Source organism: Geospiza fortis, unplaced genomic scaffold (genome assembly GCF_000277835.1).
Source record: "Geospiza fortis unplaced genomic scaffold, GeoFor_1.0 scaffold286, whole genome shotgun sequence".
NCBI classification, from domain to species: domain Eukaryota; kingdom Metazoa; phylum Chordata; class Aves; order Passeriformes; family Thraupidae; genus Geospiza; species Geospiza fortis.
In genome coordinates, this window is record NW_005054444.1 from 266,635 (window position 1) to 284,664 (window position 18,030).

An 18,030-nucleotide genomic window follows, 5' to 3' on the forward strand; every position below is an offset into this window, starting at 1 on the left:
AACTGGAGCTGTTCACTTCTACCACATTTTGCCTGATATTACTCCTTAGAGAGATGATGGAACAAAGCTTGTGAGATATCTTAATTATAGAATGGCTTGGATTGGAAGGAACCTTAAAGATCCTCTGGTTCCACTTCCCCGGCCATGGGCAGGGATACCTCCCACTAGACCAGGCTGCTCAAAGCCCCATCCCACCTGGTCTTGAACAGTTCCAGGGATGGGATATCCACAGCTTCTTTGTGCATCCTGTGCCAGTGCCTCACCACCCTATAATCAGATACTTCACTGAAAACCTGGTGTCTTAGTCTGAACTCACAGTGAAAGTTGAGGACCAAGCTGCCAGGATTTTTATCAACATGGATGAGAAGAGTGTTTTGTGCATTCTTTCTCTCAAATTTGCCATGAGGGTAAAATATGTAAGTCTTTATAAAATAGGTCTGTGATCAGGAGCACTCAGACTTTAAGAATTAGACAGTTTCCATTTTGTTTTCCTTTCTCATCACTAATTTGTGTAGTGGCTCAGACTTGGATGTGTTGCTGCCTTCTGTAACTATAATGAAGCATAAATGTCTGACAATATGGTAGTAACTGAAATATCATTTTTTCTTCTGGAATTTTCAGTCCTAAAATATCAGAAAGAAGTTATGTTCTGTTCCTCGGAGCAGGAGAACATTCTGACTGTAACACTTCAGCCTGTTATTAACTACCTTGTGGCCTCTGAATTTTTACTTTTTATTTTTTTCCATCTGTGAAGCATGTTGCCTTGGATGATTGATCCCTTCTGATGCTCAGAAGTCTTGTGGATTATTGTTGCTTTTTGTTTTCAGAACAGCTTGTGGACTTGCCCTTTACTCTCATCTGAGAGCTGTTTTGATAATCAATATTGTTTTGTTTAAATAAGAGCACCTATATAGGAGACTGAATGGTGCTGTGTTGCAAGCTCTGTGCTGCTCTCCCAAATTTCAGCTGCTTCACAAATTTCTGATATCTGGTAGAAGGCCAAGGCAATGCTTTCTCCAGACCTGTGGCAACAGGGAACAGAGAAATGAGAGGTGATTCCTGCATGTAGCCCTATCCCTTGTGTCTGAAACCCATGGGTTGATTTTAGTACACCTTCTTTCACACTGGATTTCACTATCGATTTTGCAGCTTTATAATTCCCCAGGGGAATTTGCTGAGTTTTGCTCAATCTTGAACATATGCAAACATTGGATAATTTAGCATGTGTTGGGTGCAAATCTCTTCATCACTTCAGGCAATCCCCAAAATTTTGTCATAGAATCCTAAGCTTCTGGATTGATGTATTCAAAGACTAGAGTAAGTTCTTAGATTTCATATGGGTTTAGGTGAAAAGGCTTGGAATAGCCACTTCTGGGGCATATTCTGAAAAATCTAACAATTTTTCCTTTTGTTTTGTCCTAGCACCAGTTCTTGAAAATTGCAAAGCCTCTATCCAGTCTCACTCCTCTGATTATTGCAGCTAAAGAGGCAGCCAAGAACAACCATTAAAGTGGTGAAGTCAACACAGTCATCATGTCAAGACTTTTAGATGTTCATTTCAGAGACTGAATTACTTGCCCTTCTCCCCTTCTGCTCCTTCACAGGGATGTTGATAAAACTTTGACTTGCTCTGGAGGGTGGCAGAGGCATCGTTCACTGTACGTGGAAGGGCACACAACAGGACATGGTGAACTGTCCCTCCATCCTCGTGATGGGGACAAGAGGGGAAGAACATTTTGTATGGGTGAGAAGATCTTTCTGAGAGCATCTGAACCTGACCTACACGTAGTGAAGCCAGTTTGTTTTCATATTTCTTATGGTGTTTATTTTTAAAAATCATGTGGAGCCTTACACCATGTTTATCTTATTAAATTAAATCTTTTGCTGGCTGCACTTTGCCTGCTTCTGCCAAGCTGCTGTTACACCATGGAGGCTGCTCTGTGCTTTGGATGACCAGAGGAAGGAAGGAAGCAGGCAGCAACACTGTGAACAGCTGTCATCTGAGAGGGGAACGAGGGGGTGAAAGTGCACCCCTCCTGCAGCACTGCTGGATGCTTCGAGGAAGCGTGGACAAAGCCTCTGTGTGCTTCCTGCAGCCATTGAAGAACTCAATTCATGGATGATCTCTTTGCCAAATGGTGTGAACTGCCCCCTACTCCCCCTTCCCCCTTTAGTGGCAACTCTACTAGTTGAACAAATCTCAAATAAATTTTGTTGTTCTAGGAAATAAATCACAGGAAAAAAAAGACAGAGAACTCTTTTAGGGTTGTTTTATCAGTGCTGTGAGGCTTTTTAGAGATGCTGCCCTGTGTGATTAACAAACAGAGCAGTTACTATTGTAAAGACAAGATTTGCCCGCAAAATATGTTGAAAACTCTTGTTTCTTAGAGCAAATCCAATGGAAAACAAACTGATGATGGATGCTGCTTTTGCTGGAGATGTGGGGACAAATTTTTTGAAATTATGGTTTCTTTATGCTACTGATTCCTTGGGTTGCCAATAGTCTGTAACAAACAACAGGAAATCTGGAACTACTAGAAGAGGGACTGGTTGTAAACACTGGGCTGATGTTAAACTGTATACTCATTTTTTAATAAAGTGACTGCTGCGTTTCTTAACTTGGGGCTAGAGGAGAACTGGAGAATTCACTGTCACCAGACAAGTCTGTCACTGCTCGTATGGTCACCAGGTACTTGGATGTGTTGGATGAAGTAATTTAACCTTGTTTTTTACCTCTTCTTCTGCAGTCCTGCAATAGCAAGTGGCTCCCAAGGGCCACTTTACACATAGTGAAAACCATACAAAAAATGTGTATTGTAACTGTGGGAGCTGCTTTTCTGTACTGCTTTGGTCACATATGGGGTGAGTTTAAACCTATTCTGGAGTAATCTCTCATCATTCTGGTGGACAGAATTTCATTACTTTGTGCTGAGACCTGCTGCTGGCTCAGCCCTTTCCTCCCTGGACCTGGGCTTTAATTAAATATATTTTTCTGATTTGGCCCCACCAAATTTGATTTTTCTGATTTGCCTCCCGCCCCCCCAGTCCATGCCAGCTATTACACTAGCTTTACTGGGTGTAGGTACTGTGTAAGTTCTTTTCCTTCTGAGGGGCCTTCTTCTATCCTTTGTGCTCCAGGGCTGTCACTGTTTGACAGAAGGCTGAGGGGTGAAGTCCATTCTCCCAATTTGCAGCCTCTCTCCCTTTGTGTGTGTGTATTTCATCTCCAGTATTGTTAAGTTTCCTCTCGCAAAGCTTGTATCCAAGGATGAATTCCTTGGGCAAAACAGCAGAGCTGCCAACCTGGAAAGGGATATCATCTATTGATGAGCTCATCTGCTTAGATGGAGATTGTGGAATGGAAGGCCACTATGCTTGAATAATTCCCTTTGAAAAGGACTTCGTATTCCCTCTGGAAGACTCAGGATGGCATATGTGGGAGGAATAGAATTAGTGGCTAGATCTCTCTTGATCTAAAATCTCATTTGACTGGCAGATTTGGCAATTGACTATTTTTCAGGCAGCACAGGGTTCAGTTTGATCCACAATGTGTTTAATGTCTCTGACTTCTCTTTGATTCCCTTCCCCACTCCCTTCTCTGCATCTCATTGAGATGAAAACCTTAATGCGGATGTGCCCTATCTGTGAGTATGCACGGGAGCTTATTTTCCTCCAGCAAAATTTCTGCTAATCTTCCCCAAGAAAAGATAGAAAAGGTTATTTTTATGTGTTTTAAGTTGCTCTTCTGGATCTCCTATTGCATAATGAAAAGGGATGAGCAGTGACTATTTATCCCTCGTCTTAAAATGTGCTTCTGTCTCATCGCCTTCACATGGACTCAGTGATGCCTGGTTTCTGTTGGCTGCTGGAGAGGGGTGTTGCCAAAGGTCTTTCTTTCTGCTGGGAAAAGCTGCAAGACTGTGCCCATGCTTGTGTGTCACCTTGTCCCAGGCTGTTTTGTGCCCACTCATGTTGGGTGAGTGGGAAAAAGAGGCGATTGCTACAGTGTGCCTGGACCTAGTTTCTAGTTACCAGACACATCGTGGTTTTAGGCTCTCAGAAAATATATTTTAAATCTTTTTTTAAAAAAATTGTAATTAGCCTAATCTTAAGAGAATGGGTTTATTTTGTTCTAGTTGTTCTGAAATGCATCCTTTCCTCCCCTCTCCTTTCACGTGTGAGTTGCCCAGCACCAGCACCTCTGCTAGCTTTTGAAGAGCCCTTCCTATCTGCGGCACACTCCTGTCTAGAGAGGGCTCTTAAATAGTGACTTTCTGACTTAAAATTTAATCTCCAGGGCTTATTTTTGGAGAATATCTTGTCCCTACTGTTACTTGAAAGTGACTAAAACTTGACAGCTTCTTGGTGCCTTTTTTCCCCCCAACTTTCTCTTATTCTAGAGTTGAAACCATTTTTAATCACAGCTCTTAATTATTAATTTGCCTGCTAATATTAAAGTTCTCTCTTCCATATTAAAACATGAAATATTCAGTTGTTTTGACTGTCCTTCCAGAAAGCTGATTTCCTTTTTGGGGGATTTCAAGCAATCTTGTACCAGAAATAATTTAATATCCTACAGTCTTGGTGGAGGGAAAGGATAAAACTCATCTTCTTTTCTTAATCACAGAGACTTGTCTTATTTGAGTATCAGTTGGTATCTTCAATAAGACTTTTCCTATGTTTCAAGAATGGGCATTGATTCTTTGTATTACTTTAGCTATTAGGGCTTTTAAAAGGTTTTTTAAATGAACAATTTGACTTGTGTCCAAGAGTTTGTGTGTGAGAGGGGTATGGAGACCACATGGGAAGAGGGCGGGTTATTTGCACAACACTCTCAGGCACATGGTGTGATTCTTGGAGTTGTCCTGCTCAGGGCCAGGAGTTGGACTCCGTGATCCTTGTGGATCCCTTCTAACTCAGGATATTCTGTGAGGCTGAGAGGGAGGAGCCAGGACAGGGGTGGAGGGCGCAGCAGAACTAGCTGGTTGCAGCAGCAGTAGCACACCTTTAGCCATCCCTGAAATGTCTTCATTGGATGGATGTGTTTTTAAGGAGCATAAATCTGACCGATTTGTTGCTACAGGCACTTCTCTAGGCAGGCATTATGCTCCTACCAAACTGCCTTCCTCTTTTAACAAAAGGGGCGCAGGGATTTCTCCAGCAAAGGAGGCTCCTTGAGAAAGGAGGTTTCCAGGGAGACACTTACTTGACTTAAACAATCTGGCAAAGGCTTGAGGAGAGGTTTGGTGGGTAGACACCACATCGACACCACTGTTTTGCAAAGCAGCTGGAGTTTTGTTGCCAACTTGATGCCCCTTTTCAGGGGGTTGGTTTTGAAAAAGTGCTGAGAATGTTGCCTGGTCGGGATTGTGAGCTGTATAAAAGTCTGTGCTTAGCTGAGATGTCTGTTAGCATCCTGATCCATCTGTCTCAAAACGCTGCAGGTCGGTGTAAGTAGGGCACGTTTGCAGCAAAGTACTGTGCAAGAAAGGATTGCAATGGTCTACAGTAGGTGCTTGCTTTCTTAGAACAAACCTACCCTTTTTGGCTGACAGCAAAATTGGTTCTGACCAGTTTCTAAGAATAATGCTTGTTTGAAGCCTACTCCTAATTAAGAGCATAGTCCATTTGTCTGGTGAATGACAACATCTTCAGTGTTAAAATTGCTAAAGGTGAACTGATTATCTGCTCGTCTTTCCCCCATAACACAGTAAGACTTTTTAATGGCTTCTTATTTCAGCTGTAATAGAGAGCCTGTAAATATATTTTGGGGTCATAAGCCCAAGTGGATGGAGCATATGTATAAAGAATGCTGTAGGATCTCATAGTTTGTTGCTAAAGACAACTCACTGTGGCAAAGGTGGGACCTTAGAGAAGCAGCTGCCAGCTTTGACAGGGAATGGCCAACAGCAACAAAACTGCAATGCAGATGGGAGCTGGACAGAAACTTGCTGCCAGAATGGAGCATACAGTGAGTGGTGGGAACGAGACAGAGTTGGTCCAAAGGGTGGGATGAAGCAAAGGTTAAAACTCCAATTACACAGTTGCTGAGGAAATTCAGAGAGTGCCACAGCAGCCTGTTACTCTCAAGGCAGCAGCATCTCTGAAGGAGGAGAGCAGAAAGGAGCCTGAGAAGGGAAAAGGTGCTGAAAGTGGAGAGTGGAGCAGCAATATGGCTCTGAGTCACAGCTTGTGCTTAAGAGCTGGAGCTAATCCAGGAGGTTCACAAAAAATGACAAAATTCAGCTGAAAAGGAAAAGTGGAGCTAGAATGGAGGAGATGGCCTTGATGTGCCAGGGAACTGAAGAGAGAGGCCAGATTTCCTGAATGTGTGAAACAGCAGAAACAAATTTAACACCGGCTTCTGTGGTTGACAAGTAGCTTGTTCCCTCCTGCCTTGCAGCTTCAGTGTCTTGTCTTTTTGAGATCAGCTCTGCTTTGGGATCATGTCAGGAGCCACCCAACTTCGGCCTCGTGTTTGTAAAGAAGGCTTTTTGCTCTGCACCTACTGACTTCTGACTGCAGCTCTCTGCTGTTGGTAGATGTCTTTGTGTCGTGTCCCACCTGGAAATACAGAAGCTGTTGCAGTTTAAAAATCTGCTGGGTAATGTACTTCTCCCCATGCTGCCTTGGCATAATTCCTGTACTGTACTGCTGGGTTTGTTTAATGTGCCAGGTCAGCTCAGCCATTTTAAAAATAAAAATTGAAACCTTATATAAAACCTTGATTAATTATTTGGTTCTGCTTGACTTGCTGTTTCAATGATCCTTGCAGTGATAGTAGAAATGAACAGGGGTACTTGAAGGAGGGGTTGTGTTTCTTTGACCTCTTTTAGATTAATCGGGTCTTATTTGATTGAGCAAAGTGACTACACTAAAAGCTGTTGCAGCAAGTGTGACTTTCACCACTTATTTTAACTTGTTTGGACACAGTTAATATTCTGGAAAAAGCAGACTGGAAGCAGGTTCTAGACCACAGCTCAAAGAAGAAGAGAAGGAAGTTTGTTTTCTCTGCAGGTGAAGTTTGGTGTCTGAGACTCCTGGTATGGAGGAGGAAATCGGGTGGGTTTGAGATGGGTAAGTGCACCCACCTTCCCAGCATCACTTTTTCTTTTAGGGTTGGTGTGATGAGGCTGATGAGAAGAAGTTCATCATACTGCCTGGGTATCATCTGACCTGGATGTTTTACTCTGAAGTCTGAGAAGCCCAGCCTGGTGCTGAGAGGTTTCTGAGGTCAGCACCTGTGGAATGTGGGGATGAGGAGCAGTGAGAAGCTCTGACAAGCTCCCATGAGTCAGCTGGGTGCTGAGCCAGGTTTTAGAGAAGTCACTGAGAGACAAGGGAACACCTTGAATGGGGGACTTTACCAACTAGAATAAGGAAATCAGTGTGACCCCATAAAATCCCCTCTGCCTAGAACAGATGCTGGAGCTGAATACTGCTTTCCATCCATTGCTTTTCCAGGTCTTTTTCAGGAAAGCCAGAGGAGACACCCATCAAGTTGTGTTTTATAAAGATGGGGGGCTCATTGTTTGAGCAAGAGGAATGCTGCAGCTCTACTGGCAGGGATTTGGGGTGATTCTCTTTGCCATGATGTGGTAGCATCCCATGTTGGACGTCCTTGTCCCATTAGAGAAAACAAATCTGGCTGTGCCAACACCACCTCCCCTTCATAGAATGGCTTGGGTTTGAATGACCTAAAAGATTCCAGCCCCTCTCCCATGGACAGGGACACTTTCCACTAGACCCAGATTACTCAAAGCCCCATCCAACCTGGCCTAGAACACTTCCAGAGATGGGGCATCCACAGCTTCACTGGACAATCTGTGCCAGTGTCTCACTACCCTCACTGTGAAGAATTTCTTCCTAATATCCAATCTAAAACGTCTCTCTTTTATTTTGAAGCCATTTCCCATTGCCCTGTCATTCCATGCCCTTGACCAAAGTCCCTCTGCAGCTCTCTTATAGCCCCTTTAGGTACCAGAAGGTGCTCTAAGGTCTCCACAGAGTTTTCTCTTCTCCAGGCTGAACAACCACTCTTCCTCCAATGCTTCACAAAGGAGGGGACCAGGCAAATTTTGCTCATGGTAATGTATGTCCCCAAAAAGTGTCCCTAAAAATACTACTAAATTGGTGTTCTGGTTCTACCCCCTACCCCATGGAGGGGGCATAGTGTATTCTAACCAGCTACCATTATCCATGATTTCTGGGGAGAACTTTCTTTCTTGGAGGCTTCTTCTCTTGAGACAAACTTGGTTGAGCTGTCCAGCAGTGGATGGGGGATGCAGATGTTGGACAATGAATGTTGCCAAGGCTTTAAGAAATGGTTGACGTTGATTTCAGTGAAGTATGACTTGTCTGAAGACTCTTCAGGGTCCAAGGGAGCTTTTCTTGAAGGTAAATTCATAATCAGATTTAAAAGCAAATAATTACTGAAGGCTTATTTAATAGCTTAATAGTTAGGGAGTCAGAGAAATAATTCTGGAGATGGACACAAGGTGACGATGCCTTGTGTTACATCAGCTGATCTATGGAGGGGGAACAGGGGAGGAAAGAGAACAAAAAGCTTTGGGGAAAACACAACTTCTGAGGGGTCTGAGCCAGACACAGCAAACTGGCAGCAAAATCCTAGTGGGAGCAGTTATTCTCTGTGTAACTGCATGATATTAATTTATTCAGGATGAAATAGGGGAATAAGTGATGGGAGAAGGAATACACTGGCAGGTCCAACAGAGGTGTTCTTTATCTCATGCTGCAGGAACACTGCAGCTCCTCGAGCAGAACATGCTTTGACTGGGTCCCCTCATTTTCTAGCAGGGCCCAGAAGACTTCCAAGTTTTGGTTATCAAGTTCATCTTTGAGGAGGATCTGTAGCTTGAACATGGTAAGCAGGGAGCTGGCTAGGCTTGCCTGATCCTTCCTCATTCCTGGGGCTGGGATGCCCTCTCCTGGCAGCTGCACCGAAAAGTCCTTTCCTTTTGTGCTCGTTTTCTACGAGCAAGGTAAAAAGGAACTTTTTGTGTTTCTGTTGGAAGATGCACGTTGATGGCAGCCGAGGCACACAGGCATGGATAAGGAGATCATCCTGACGTGGAATCTGGTGTCCTGCTGTCTGTTGCCTTGTGATCACCCCACCTCCAGCTTGGTTCCTCTCACATTATTAAGTTGCAGCAGCCTTGTAAGGCAAATGTGTTCCCCCAGGCCATGGGTTATGTGTGAGCCCTCTGCTCCCACCCCAGCACGGGTCCCTAATGCTCACCCACACCCTTGTGCTTCCCCCAGGGCTGCTGGGACCTTCTGCTCGCCAGGCCTGCCCTGACAGACGGGTTAAGCCTGGTAAAGGAGAAGGGGCACCGTGCCACAAAGGCTGGCAGGGCTGAGAGAGCTGCTGGGCAGAGGCTCCTCCCCTGTGGATGCAGCCAGGGTGAAGCGAGCCCCGGCTCATCCCTCATCCCACACCTTGCACCCTAAAACCATTAACCTGCATAAATTTGGGGCTAACAGCTCTTGTGGTGGTCAAGGTCACGGTCCTGCTGTCCATGTGTGCAGCTGTAATGGTGTCCAGGGTTCAGGTGTGCCGGGATCATGCCCTGGAGGGCAGTGGGCAGGTAAGAGTCCTCTCTTTTCTCACCAGTGGAGAGTCGAAATGCTAAAGGGTGGACAGGGGAGTGAGTTTCAACTGGCACAAGGGGACAGTGAACTGGGGGGCAAACTGTTCCCTCAGTCCCACTCCTTTTCACTCCCCAGCCCCATGGCTGCATGAACAGTGAGTCCCTAGGTGAGAAGCATCCACTGCTTTTTTCTATTTGTCACATTTTCTAACCACATCAGCCACTAACCCGACTTCTCACTCAAGGCCTTTGTGTTTTGTAGTCACTCTGAAGCCCAACCCAGGAACACTGTAAATTGTCCTATCTCTTTTGCACCATGAAGAATCCACGAGGTAGGTCCCAGCTCAAGAAGGACCAGCACGAGGTCAGTGGTAATGCTGGGGCACAGAAAGATGGCAGCATCCCCAGAGCAGGCACCAGCCAGGTCAGCTGTCCCCTTGCACAGGGACAGTGGGCTGGGTGCTCCCGAGCTGCAGGAGCTTTAGGCAATGTCACCACTGGCACTGGTGTGCTGGGGAAGGGGGGGGTCTCATTGATGGTGGGTCCCACATGCCAGCCTGGGTCTCCCTGCCCATGCCATCCACCATGTGATGGGTAAGAAGCACCCAGTGAGTTCTCTGGACTTACCCTGGTGGTGACAGGTGTCACAGTTTTAAGAGCCTGAGTGGTGGGAACCACCTTTGCTAGTCCAAAATGGGACAGCAACTCTGAGTGCCCACAAAACTCTTTGACTGCTCAGTTCCCTGAAGGGTGTTTTATTACCCTGGGATAGTGAGGGACCTTGCTGCAACATCCCCACTGAGGAGCAGCAGGATGTCCCCATCCCTCTCAAGGGGCAGGGGCAACGCAGACCTCCAGGTGCACAGACCAAAGAGGAGGAGGAGGCAGCACAGAACTGTGTGTGCTGCCTGTGTGCTCAAGAAACAAAACTCTGAAGTGCCTCACTCCTGAGGTCTGAGACAATCCTCCCTCACCATTTGCCACGTCACATTTCTTGGACACAGCAAAATTTGGCCGAGGGATGTTTTATCACACCCTTCTCTTCCTCACTGGTCCTTGTGTGATTTTCCCCTCTGGAAGTCCCTTGGCCTCTCAGGGTACCTCAAGCTGTATCCTCCCCTGATTTCTGGACAAATTGATGCTGTTTCTTAAAGAACAGCCACAAAGTATGGAAGAAGAGTGAGGGCTATCCCTTTGTCCCTTTAGCCAAAGCTGCACCAGCTCCAGCAGCAGCCAGCCCTGCTGTGGGAGAGCGGGCAGCAGAGCTGCTGCAGCCACAGCTGTGAGAGGCAGAGTTTGTCCCCACCAGCTGCGTTGAGGACGATGTAAAAGCTCCCTCCATCCACTCAGCACATCCTGTATTTCTGCTGGGGGGCTAAGCCAGGCCAGGCTCTTGGTGTATCTGCCTGGTGTCCCTTCCTGCCCACCTGAGGGATGTGGCTTTCCCAGAAACAGTGCTCAGAGCCCCCTGTTGAGCCCCAGGACTTGGGAGGACTTGCCTGGCATTTTGGCATGCATGAGGTGATTTTTTGAGTGTATATTTTGGCTCTTGGTGTACGTTTTGTATCGGATGGGCTGCACACTCCAGGAGGAACTGCCACGTCTTGGGCTCAACTGGTTGGACTTTGCACCATTCATTATCCACAGCCACTGCTGTCCTTGGGAAGGGACAGCAGCATTTCTTGGGAGCAAGAGCATTTGGAAGCAACTCTGATCAACCCAAGCAGCCTGAGAAGTGTTAGTGAAGGGCATGTCCCAGGATGCAGGAGCAGGGCCAGGCCCAGGTTTCCATGGAGGCTTGCCAGCATGCAGCAAAACATGCTGCTCCCCATTTTCACTGTGCCTCTACTTTACCCTGAGTCTCCCCACACCATCAGTTTGGGGGGAGCTGATGCTCTCTTGTTTCTTTTGTGTTGGAGCTGTGGTTCAGGCTGGGAGATGGCAAGAGGACCTCCCAACCTGCCCCTTCCCCTCATCCTCTGGGGCTTGATGTGAAGCTGACTGTGAACATCTTTATTCTTGGACATGCTGTGCATTGAGGGGCTGGAGGAGTCTCTGCTCTCTTGTGATGGGGCCTGGAGCTGGCCACAGTCCCTTTCTTCCCCCTCAGCCCATCCTATGTGCCTCTGGAGACTCCTTGTGGAAAAAACAAATGCTGCTCTTCCCTGGCTGTGGGCTTGAAGCTTAGATAAGTTCAGGTCACTTCCTTCTCCCTCCACCTCCCTTATCATTCCTGGAACTGCCATAAGCTGTGCCACTTCTATCACAAACCTCATGGGGACATTGTTACCTGCATGAGTCCCTGCTCTGAAAGTTGAGCTGCTCCTTGGGCCAGTGTGCTGTGTGGGATGGGGAACGTGATGGGGACATACACTGGCCCCTCATGCTGCCAAGGCAGTGCGTTGTGAGAGGACTTAGGGTAGGAGGGTGTGAACATTTGTTCATTTCCCAGCAAAGTCCTCCATGATGTGCCTGGCAGCTGGGCAGGGACGCCATCCCCGCTCCCTGTTTGTGCCATTTTTGCCCTGAGTTTATCTTCTCCTGACACAAACAGAGGAAAAACTCACTGGGTTCAAGGATGACCTGCCCTGCTCTCCCCTCGGAGAGGGTCTGTACAGCACCAGTTCCTTGCAGATATTTCCTTTATGGACTCATAATCTCCAAGGCTGGACTTGCTGGTGGCAGGGCCCCAGCAGATCCTTTATTCCCAGTTTTTGGCAGGTCTAGAACATTGACTGGAACACTGGGTGAGGATTTTGTGCTTGAGATAAGCTGCTGAACTCTGAGATGAAGATATTGAAGCCAGAGGAGTGTCTGCCCAGCTGATCAGTCCTTTGCCAGGTGTTTGGAGAGCAAACTGATGCTGAATGCTTTGCATGTCTATGATCAGATGAAAGAAAAACAACAGGAATATTTTAGGGCAGAGAACAGAGATATTTGGAGGTTTGTTTTTTTTTTTCTTTTCGGAGGTAAGACTATGGTAGAGCTTTTAATAAGCTTTTTCATTTTTCAGGCTCTTACCTCCACTGAAGGAGACTTTTTTTGGCTGATGATTTTGCTCAACCCTGTCTCTTTATCTTCATGTAACCCTTGGGGTTCATCCACCCCGTGAGGATGCAGCAGCTGGAAGGATGGCAGCCTGAATAGGGGTGATGGTGAAGGCCCTTCAGAACTTATTTTTGGGGAGTTGCTGACCCTACTACTGTCTTCAAAGGCAGAGCAAAATGCTCTGGCTCTCTGTGCTTTCCACTACTCCTTAAGCCTTCCAGGCCACCCCCATGCCATGCTTCCCCTTGTCTTGGACCTTCAGGCCTTCAGTGTGACCCCGTGACGAAGCTGGGCTCAGCACGGCCCAAATACGTAAGGAGAAAAATCCAGTGGATCAACTCAGGAGATTAAAACTGCAGGGTACCTGGAAAAGCTGCTGCTTCCTAAATCTCATTAGTGCCACCAGTCTTCTAAGTCTCACCCTCTCCTGCCCTATTTATCAGATTTCCAGGAATTAGACCATAAAGCAACCAATTTTTCCAGAGGCTCCCGCACAGCCCTGTGCATTTTTGCTCCAGACAGCCAAGTGTTAGCTGGAGAACCACCAGCAATAGAACCAGCTGCTTCTACCTTCACGTCTTGCATTTATTTAATTCCAATTCTCCCAATTCCACAGGAAGAGTGATGTTATTTTAGGACCAAGTGCTAAGGAAGGATTAGCAAGGCTGTTTTAAAGTGGAGCTCTTCTATGCCTTCTGCTCATCGTTAAGTTTCGGAGTGAACCAGGCTGTCACCTCTCCAGCTCATCCTCTATTGGAAAGTTTCTCTTTGCAAAGTGCACTGCACAAAAAGTGCTGGGCCATCCTTTCTGCCCATTATTGCCCTGTTTCCAAGGGAAGTTTGCTGATTTTGCTTTTGAGGGACCCCCTGATCTGTCTTTAACAAGAAAAATCCCAAAGTGAGAAACCACAGGGATGGAAAAACTGCACCAGTGGTGTTTCAGAGAGCCCTCCAGGGCTGGAGGGGATGTTTGTTTAGCTTCTATTGCAGTGAAGAGCTTTTATGGAGCAGGAGGAGCTGCATGAGGTTGTGCAGCTTCCTATCCTGAGAAACTTTATTATGGGATTTTGCCTCTCTGAAAGCCCTGGGTGCATTGGAGGTTACAAAATCCAACCTGCTTTTGTTGTACAGACCTGTCCCCTCTCCTCCCCCTTCAAAGGAAGTTATAACTCTAATAGGATTTAGATATTAAAGCCCAAAACCATGCAAAACCCCAAGTAAAATAAGTAGTTTTGCATCCAGGGTTGCTCAGAAATCTGGTGTACTGGATTCCCGCCTGGGGCTTACAGTTGTGGAAAATATTTTCATGGAGGAAGTTCAGGAATTTTAATTCTGAGGGTCAACGATGTCACATCTTTCCCAGATCTCCTTTGGGATATTTCCTCAAACCCCATCCTTTTGACACTCAATTCTGCCAAGGTGGGATGTGAACACCAACCTCTCCTATTCTGGGTGGGCAAGGGATAAATGAATCAATCCCAGGTTTGTCCCCAAGTCCCGGGTGTCTCCCAGAGCCATGCCATGAGCAGCTGTCTGCGTCCCATGGCGAGATTTTAATTTCTCTAGCTTTGGGGACTGAATTTATTAAGCCTCTCATGGCCCCTCCTCCCGTGGGAGGGACGGCTCCAGCAGCCTCTCTAATAGCGGGTGTCACACAGCGGTGCCACCATTCGCGTCCCGGAGTGTCACAGGCAGGGGCCGCGGCAGCCCCGGTGCGGCGGGGAGCAGCGATCGCCCGTCCGTGCGCTCAGGGCGCGGTGAGTCACCTCCTCCCTCCCTCCTACTGCCGGGGATGCTCCTGCCTGCCCAACTTCACCCCTGCCTCCTCTCCGCTGCTTGCCTTCAAAGTTAGCGCCGAGCTGGCGAGGCTTTTTTCACTTTGTTGTCTGTGGATGTTTGAGCGCGTTGGTTGGGATGCGACAGCGGGCGACCGACCCGGCTCCCGCCCGGGCTGGGGAGAGAAACGAAGCCCAGAGAGCCGGGGCACAGGGAGAAAGGATAGCAAAAGGGGAGCCAAGGGGGCGATTTGTGAGCAGGGGGCGCGCTGGTGGTTCGCTGGGGAGGTGGGGAAGGTGCTCAGCAGTCCCGCTTCTCCCGGGGTCCGTGCGGGATGAGCTGGCTGTGACCTGTTGAGCGGATGAGCGGGAGCCGGGATGAGGCGGGAGCGGCGGGCGGCTCCTGGGGTCGCTGTAGCCGGGGCAGTGTGGGAGGGAAACGGCGGCTGAGCATTTGCAATCCTTGGGATAAAGGGCTGTTTCCATAGTAAAAAGGAGAAAGGAGCCTCTCTCTTTCTTCCCCTGAGCTTGCCTAGCGTGTGAACGGGGAGGTTGACTCAGGAACAAATAACCCGTGAAAGGGGAACATCTGGGAACAGCTGTAAATAATCACGACTTGGTTAGAAAGGCTGGAAGCAACACTACAGTCTGCCATCTGCCCTGATGCTGCAGTCACCCCAGGAGCTCTGATGGGCAACTGGAGAGCAGCTCGGCTTGCAGCTGGAACAGGATTTGACCCTGGCTTTAGGCTGCTGTTGTTGTCTGAACGCTGCCACATTATTTGTAGGCATAACCACAATTAGCAATGAAACAGAGGAATTCTCACTCCTAAGAAAGAGTGAATTTTAATTCAGGATCAGGCGCTGAGCAGGTGTGAACCTGGGGACTGGCACTGGGACAACTTTAAGTTGCAAAGCGCAAACTTGGATTAGCTGGAGGTCCAGCCCATGGTGTACATCACCTTCTCTTCACTTCTACACTTTCTCTGGGAATCCTGACCTCACAATGTAGTATGTCCCCCGATAAGTTCTGAGAGATGATACCAGGTGGAAGGACAAAAGAGAACAGAAATAATTTCCTACAGATTTTTCCTTAAAGATTTTAAGCTGCATTTAACAGGAAGAACAGGCATAATATACCATAAGACCAGCTGGATTTTAATTAAAAATTGTTCTCAATGTGAAGGGAGACAAAGCTGTTACTTCCTTTATAACTTTACTACTGAAATGTCTAAAAGTTGTGCAAGATTTTCAGGGCAATTTGAAAACCTCGCAGAGAATACAAACACAAAGCTTGTTCTCATGACCAGTCCTGGGACTTCCTTACGCCATGACATTGGACCAAGGAGGTGAGCAAACGGCGTCTTTATGTATCATTGTGGTGATGGAAACACAGTTCTTTAAGTTTAGCTGTGTCAGCTTTTTTGTGAGAATGCCTGCAGCTCACAATGTACCTCTGTGCAAGTTGTTACCAAACAGTTCTGCTTAGTGTGATAAACTATCAGCTAAAATAAAAGAGAAAGTTGGGGTTTTTGTTTGTTTTTTTTTTTCCCAGAAGTTTGTGGCCCTTTGACAGTATGACCTTCCTTTCTTTGCAAACCCAGAGGCTCTTCTTCAGGCAAACAACCTTTCTGGTTGTGTGCAGACACTTTGAGAAGCTACTCTTACCAGCCGAGACCCACGTGCTCCAGTGTGGAGCAGATCCTGCCCATTGGCAAGGCCCCATCTTGGTGGCTTTCCATGGGGGACAGGCTGCAGGGAGCTCTGCAGTGGTCATTCCCTGCAACACCATACACATGTGCAGCAACAGCCTGGCTTTGCTCCAGACCTGACTCCATGTCTCAGGATATCTTGTAGGAGGAGGTCTGTGCCTCATCATGGAGTGACCTGCTGTGTGCTGGCCTGTAGAACTGCCCCAGAGAGCTCTGTGGTGTGCAGCAAACAAGGGTCTTGGGCTATGTTTTAGGTGAGCAGAGAGCATAAACGGTGGGAGAAGATCCTTTGTGTTACAGATCTTACTGAAAGGAAAGAAAGGAGCTGGTGTGGGTAGAGCAGCTTGGAGACAGGACCTGTGATGCATCCTGGGCTGTGCCTTCATGGCAGGATGAGCCCTGAGGGGGCACGGGCTTGGCTCCACGCTGCACCCTCTGCTCCAGCCTCAGACACGTGGTGTGAGGGAGCTCAGCTGCCAGCCTGCAGGTGCTCCTCTCTTCAGCATCTTGTCCTCATCCTGTTCTTCATGAGCTGGGCACTGCTCTCCCAGCAGCATTCAGGCAGGACTCACAGCTGGCTGCTTTTTGGTGGCTGAGGGCTTGGCATTTTATAAAATCCCAGTAAACAGAGGTCATGTTCCCTGTTATTCTCCCCACCAGCAGGAGATTGGCATTTGCTGTATTTCTTGCTCTCTCTAGAAAAAGAGGAGGGAAGTAGAAACAGTGACATTTCAGAGGCTTGAACAGTGAGATGTCCCTGCCCATGGCTGAGGGTTGGAACCAGCTGATCTTGAAGGTCCCTTTCAACCCAAGCCATTCTGTGATACACTGATTTTATGAACATGCCTGTGTCCTGGTCTCTTATTGATCCTTTTCTCCTGTCACTGTTTGCTTTGCCAGTCTTGTGGTATCTCCAGGGGAGATGTTGTGTTAAGCACAATGAAAACCTGCTGTCAGGGTCAGGATGGACTCTCCATGCTCATGGCCCATCTCCTTTCTGGTGGCTGAGCAGTTGTAGCCTATGTGAGTGCACATGATGCTGTAGCAAGAGAGAGATGAGAAACCCTGTCCTGAGACTCATCCTTGCTGGTCTGGTGCCAAGGGAAGCTCTTTGGGCCACCACAGTGTGCCAGCTCTTTTCCTTCATCGACACTTGCAAGGAAAGGTGGCAGGGTGAGAGGTCAGCTGTGGTGGTGATGGTGTGCTATAATAGCAGCAGGGAGCACGAGAATAGCAGCAGGCAGGGCTGGGGAATGAGCACATGTGTGAATGAAGCTGTGCTGCTGCCTGGGGGGGCTGCTTTGACGTCAGCTCCAGTTTTGGGTGCAAGAAGAAAGAAGCACATGTCTGCAAGCAGGGCATGGTCCAGGAGCAGCTTGAAGCATTGCTGTAGACCTGCTGGAGTCTCAGGCTGCAGTCTCACTGCTTGTGCAGAAGGGCTTTAGAGTCAGTCCCTGCCTTACTCTCCTGCTTCTTTTCCTCTGTTCTCCAATGCAACTGTAAGCAATTCCTTGTTTCTCCAGCTTCCATCTGCTCCAGTTAGGCCGGAAGGCCCTGGAAGGTTTTCAGCCCCTGAGACACTTTTGCAGCACTGAGCCTCTGTGACAATCACAGGTCCAGTCGTCTCTGCCCTGGCTGCCGCCACCGACTCCGTCCGCTCCTTTCGGCGGCTGCTCTTAATCACTGACCTTACTTTGGAAGGTCTCCAGGGCTGGAGAAATAAAAGACACTTTAGAAAATGGGGAGGGGGGAACTGGCAACAGCAGTTGCTTTTTAAAAGACTACTTACTTCTTAAGATGTACTTGCTACTGATTAACCTTTGCTCTGTGATTGCTTTAATTGATTCATGCCTCAAAGCCGTCAGAAAGGTTCTGTGGGGTCATG

At 47.6% G+C, this 18,030-nt stretch overlaps 2 protein-coding genes across 5 annotated transcripts in view; both read left to right on the top strand.

The window, feature by feature from the left end:
* PAK1 (p21 (RAC1) activated kinase 1) overlaps positions 1–6,728 on the top strand; it is a 76,809-nt gene extending 70,081 nt beyond the window's left edge. For 3 of the 4 annotated variants that reach the window (XM_031062279.1, XM_031062278.1, XM_005427389.2), the window contains one exon: positions 1,423–2,145. In XM_031062279.1, the coding sequence (XP_030918139.1) occupies positions 1,423–1,509 (87 nt within the window). In that variant the 3' untranslated portion in view covers positions 1,510–2,145. Of the gene's footprint in view, positions 1–1,422 lie in introns of all 4 variants that reach the window. The other variant, XM_031062277.1, reaches the window with a different exon arrangement.
* A 7,609-nt stretch (positions 6,729–14,337) lies between these two features.
* Positions 14,338–18,030, top strand: part of GDPD4 (glycerophosphodiester phosphodiesterase domain containing 4) — a 37,980-nt gene continuing 34,287 nt past the window's right edge. The window contains exon 1 of the mRNA XM_005427390.2: positions 14,338–14,416. The gene's annotated coding sequence lies outside the window, so the exon portion shown is untranslated. The remainder of the gene's footprint in view (positions 14,417–18,030) is intronic.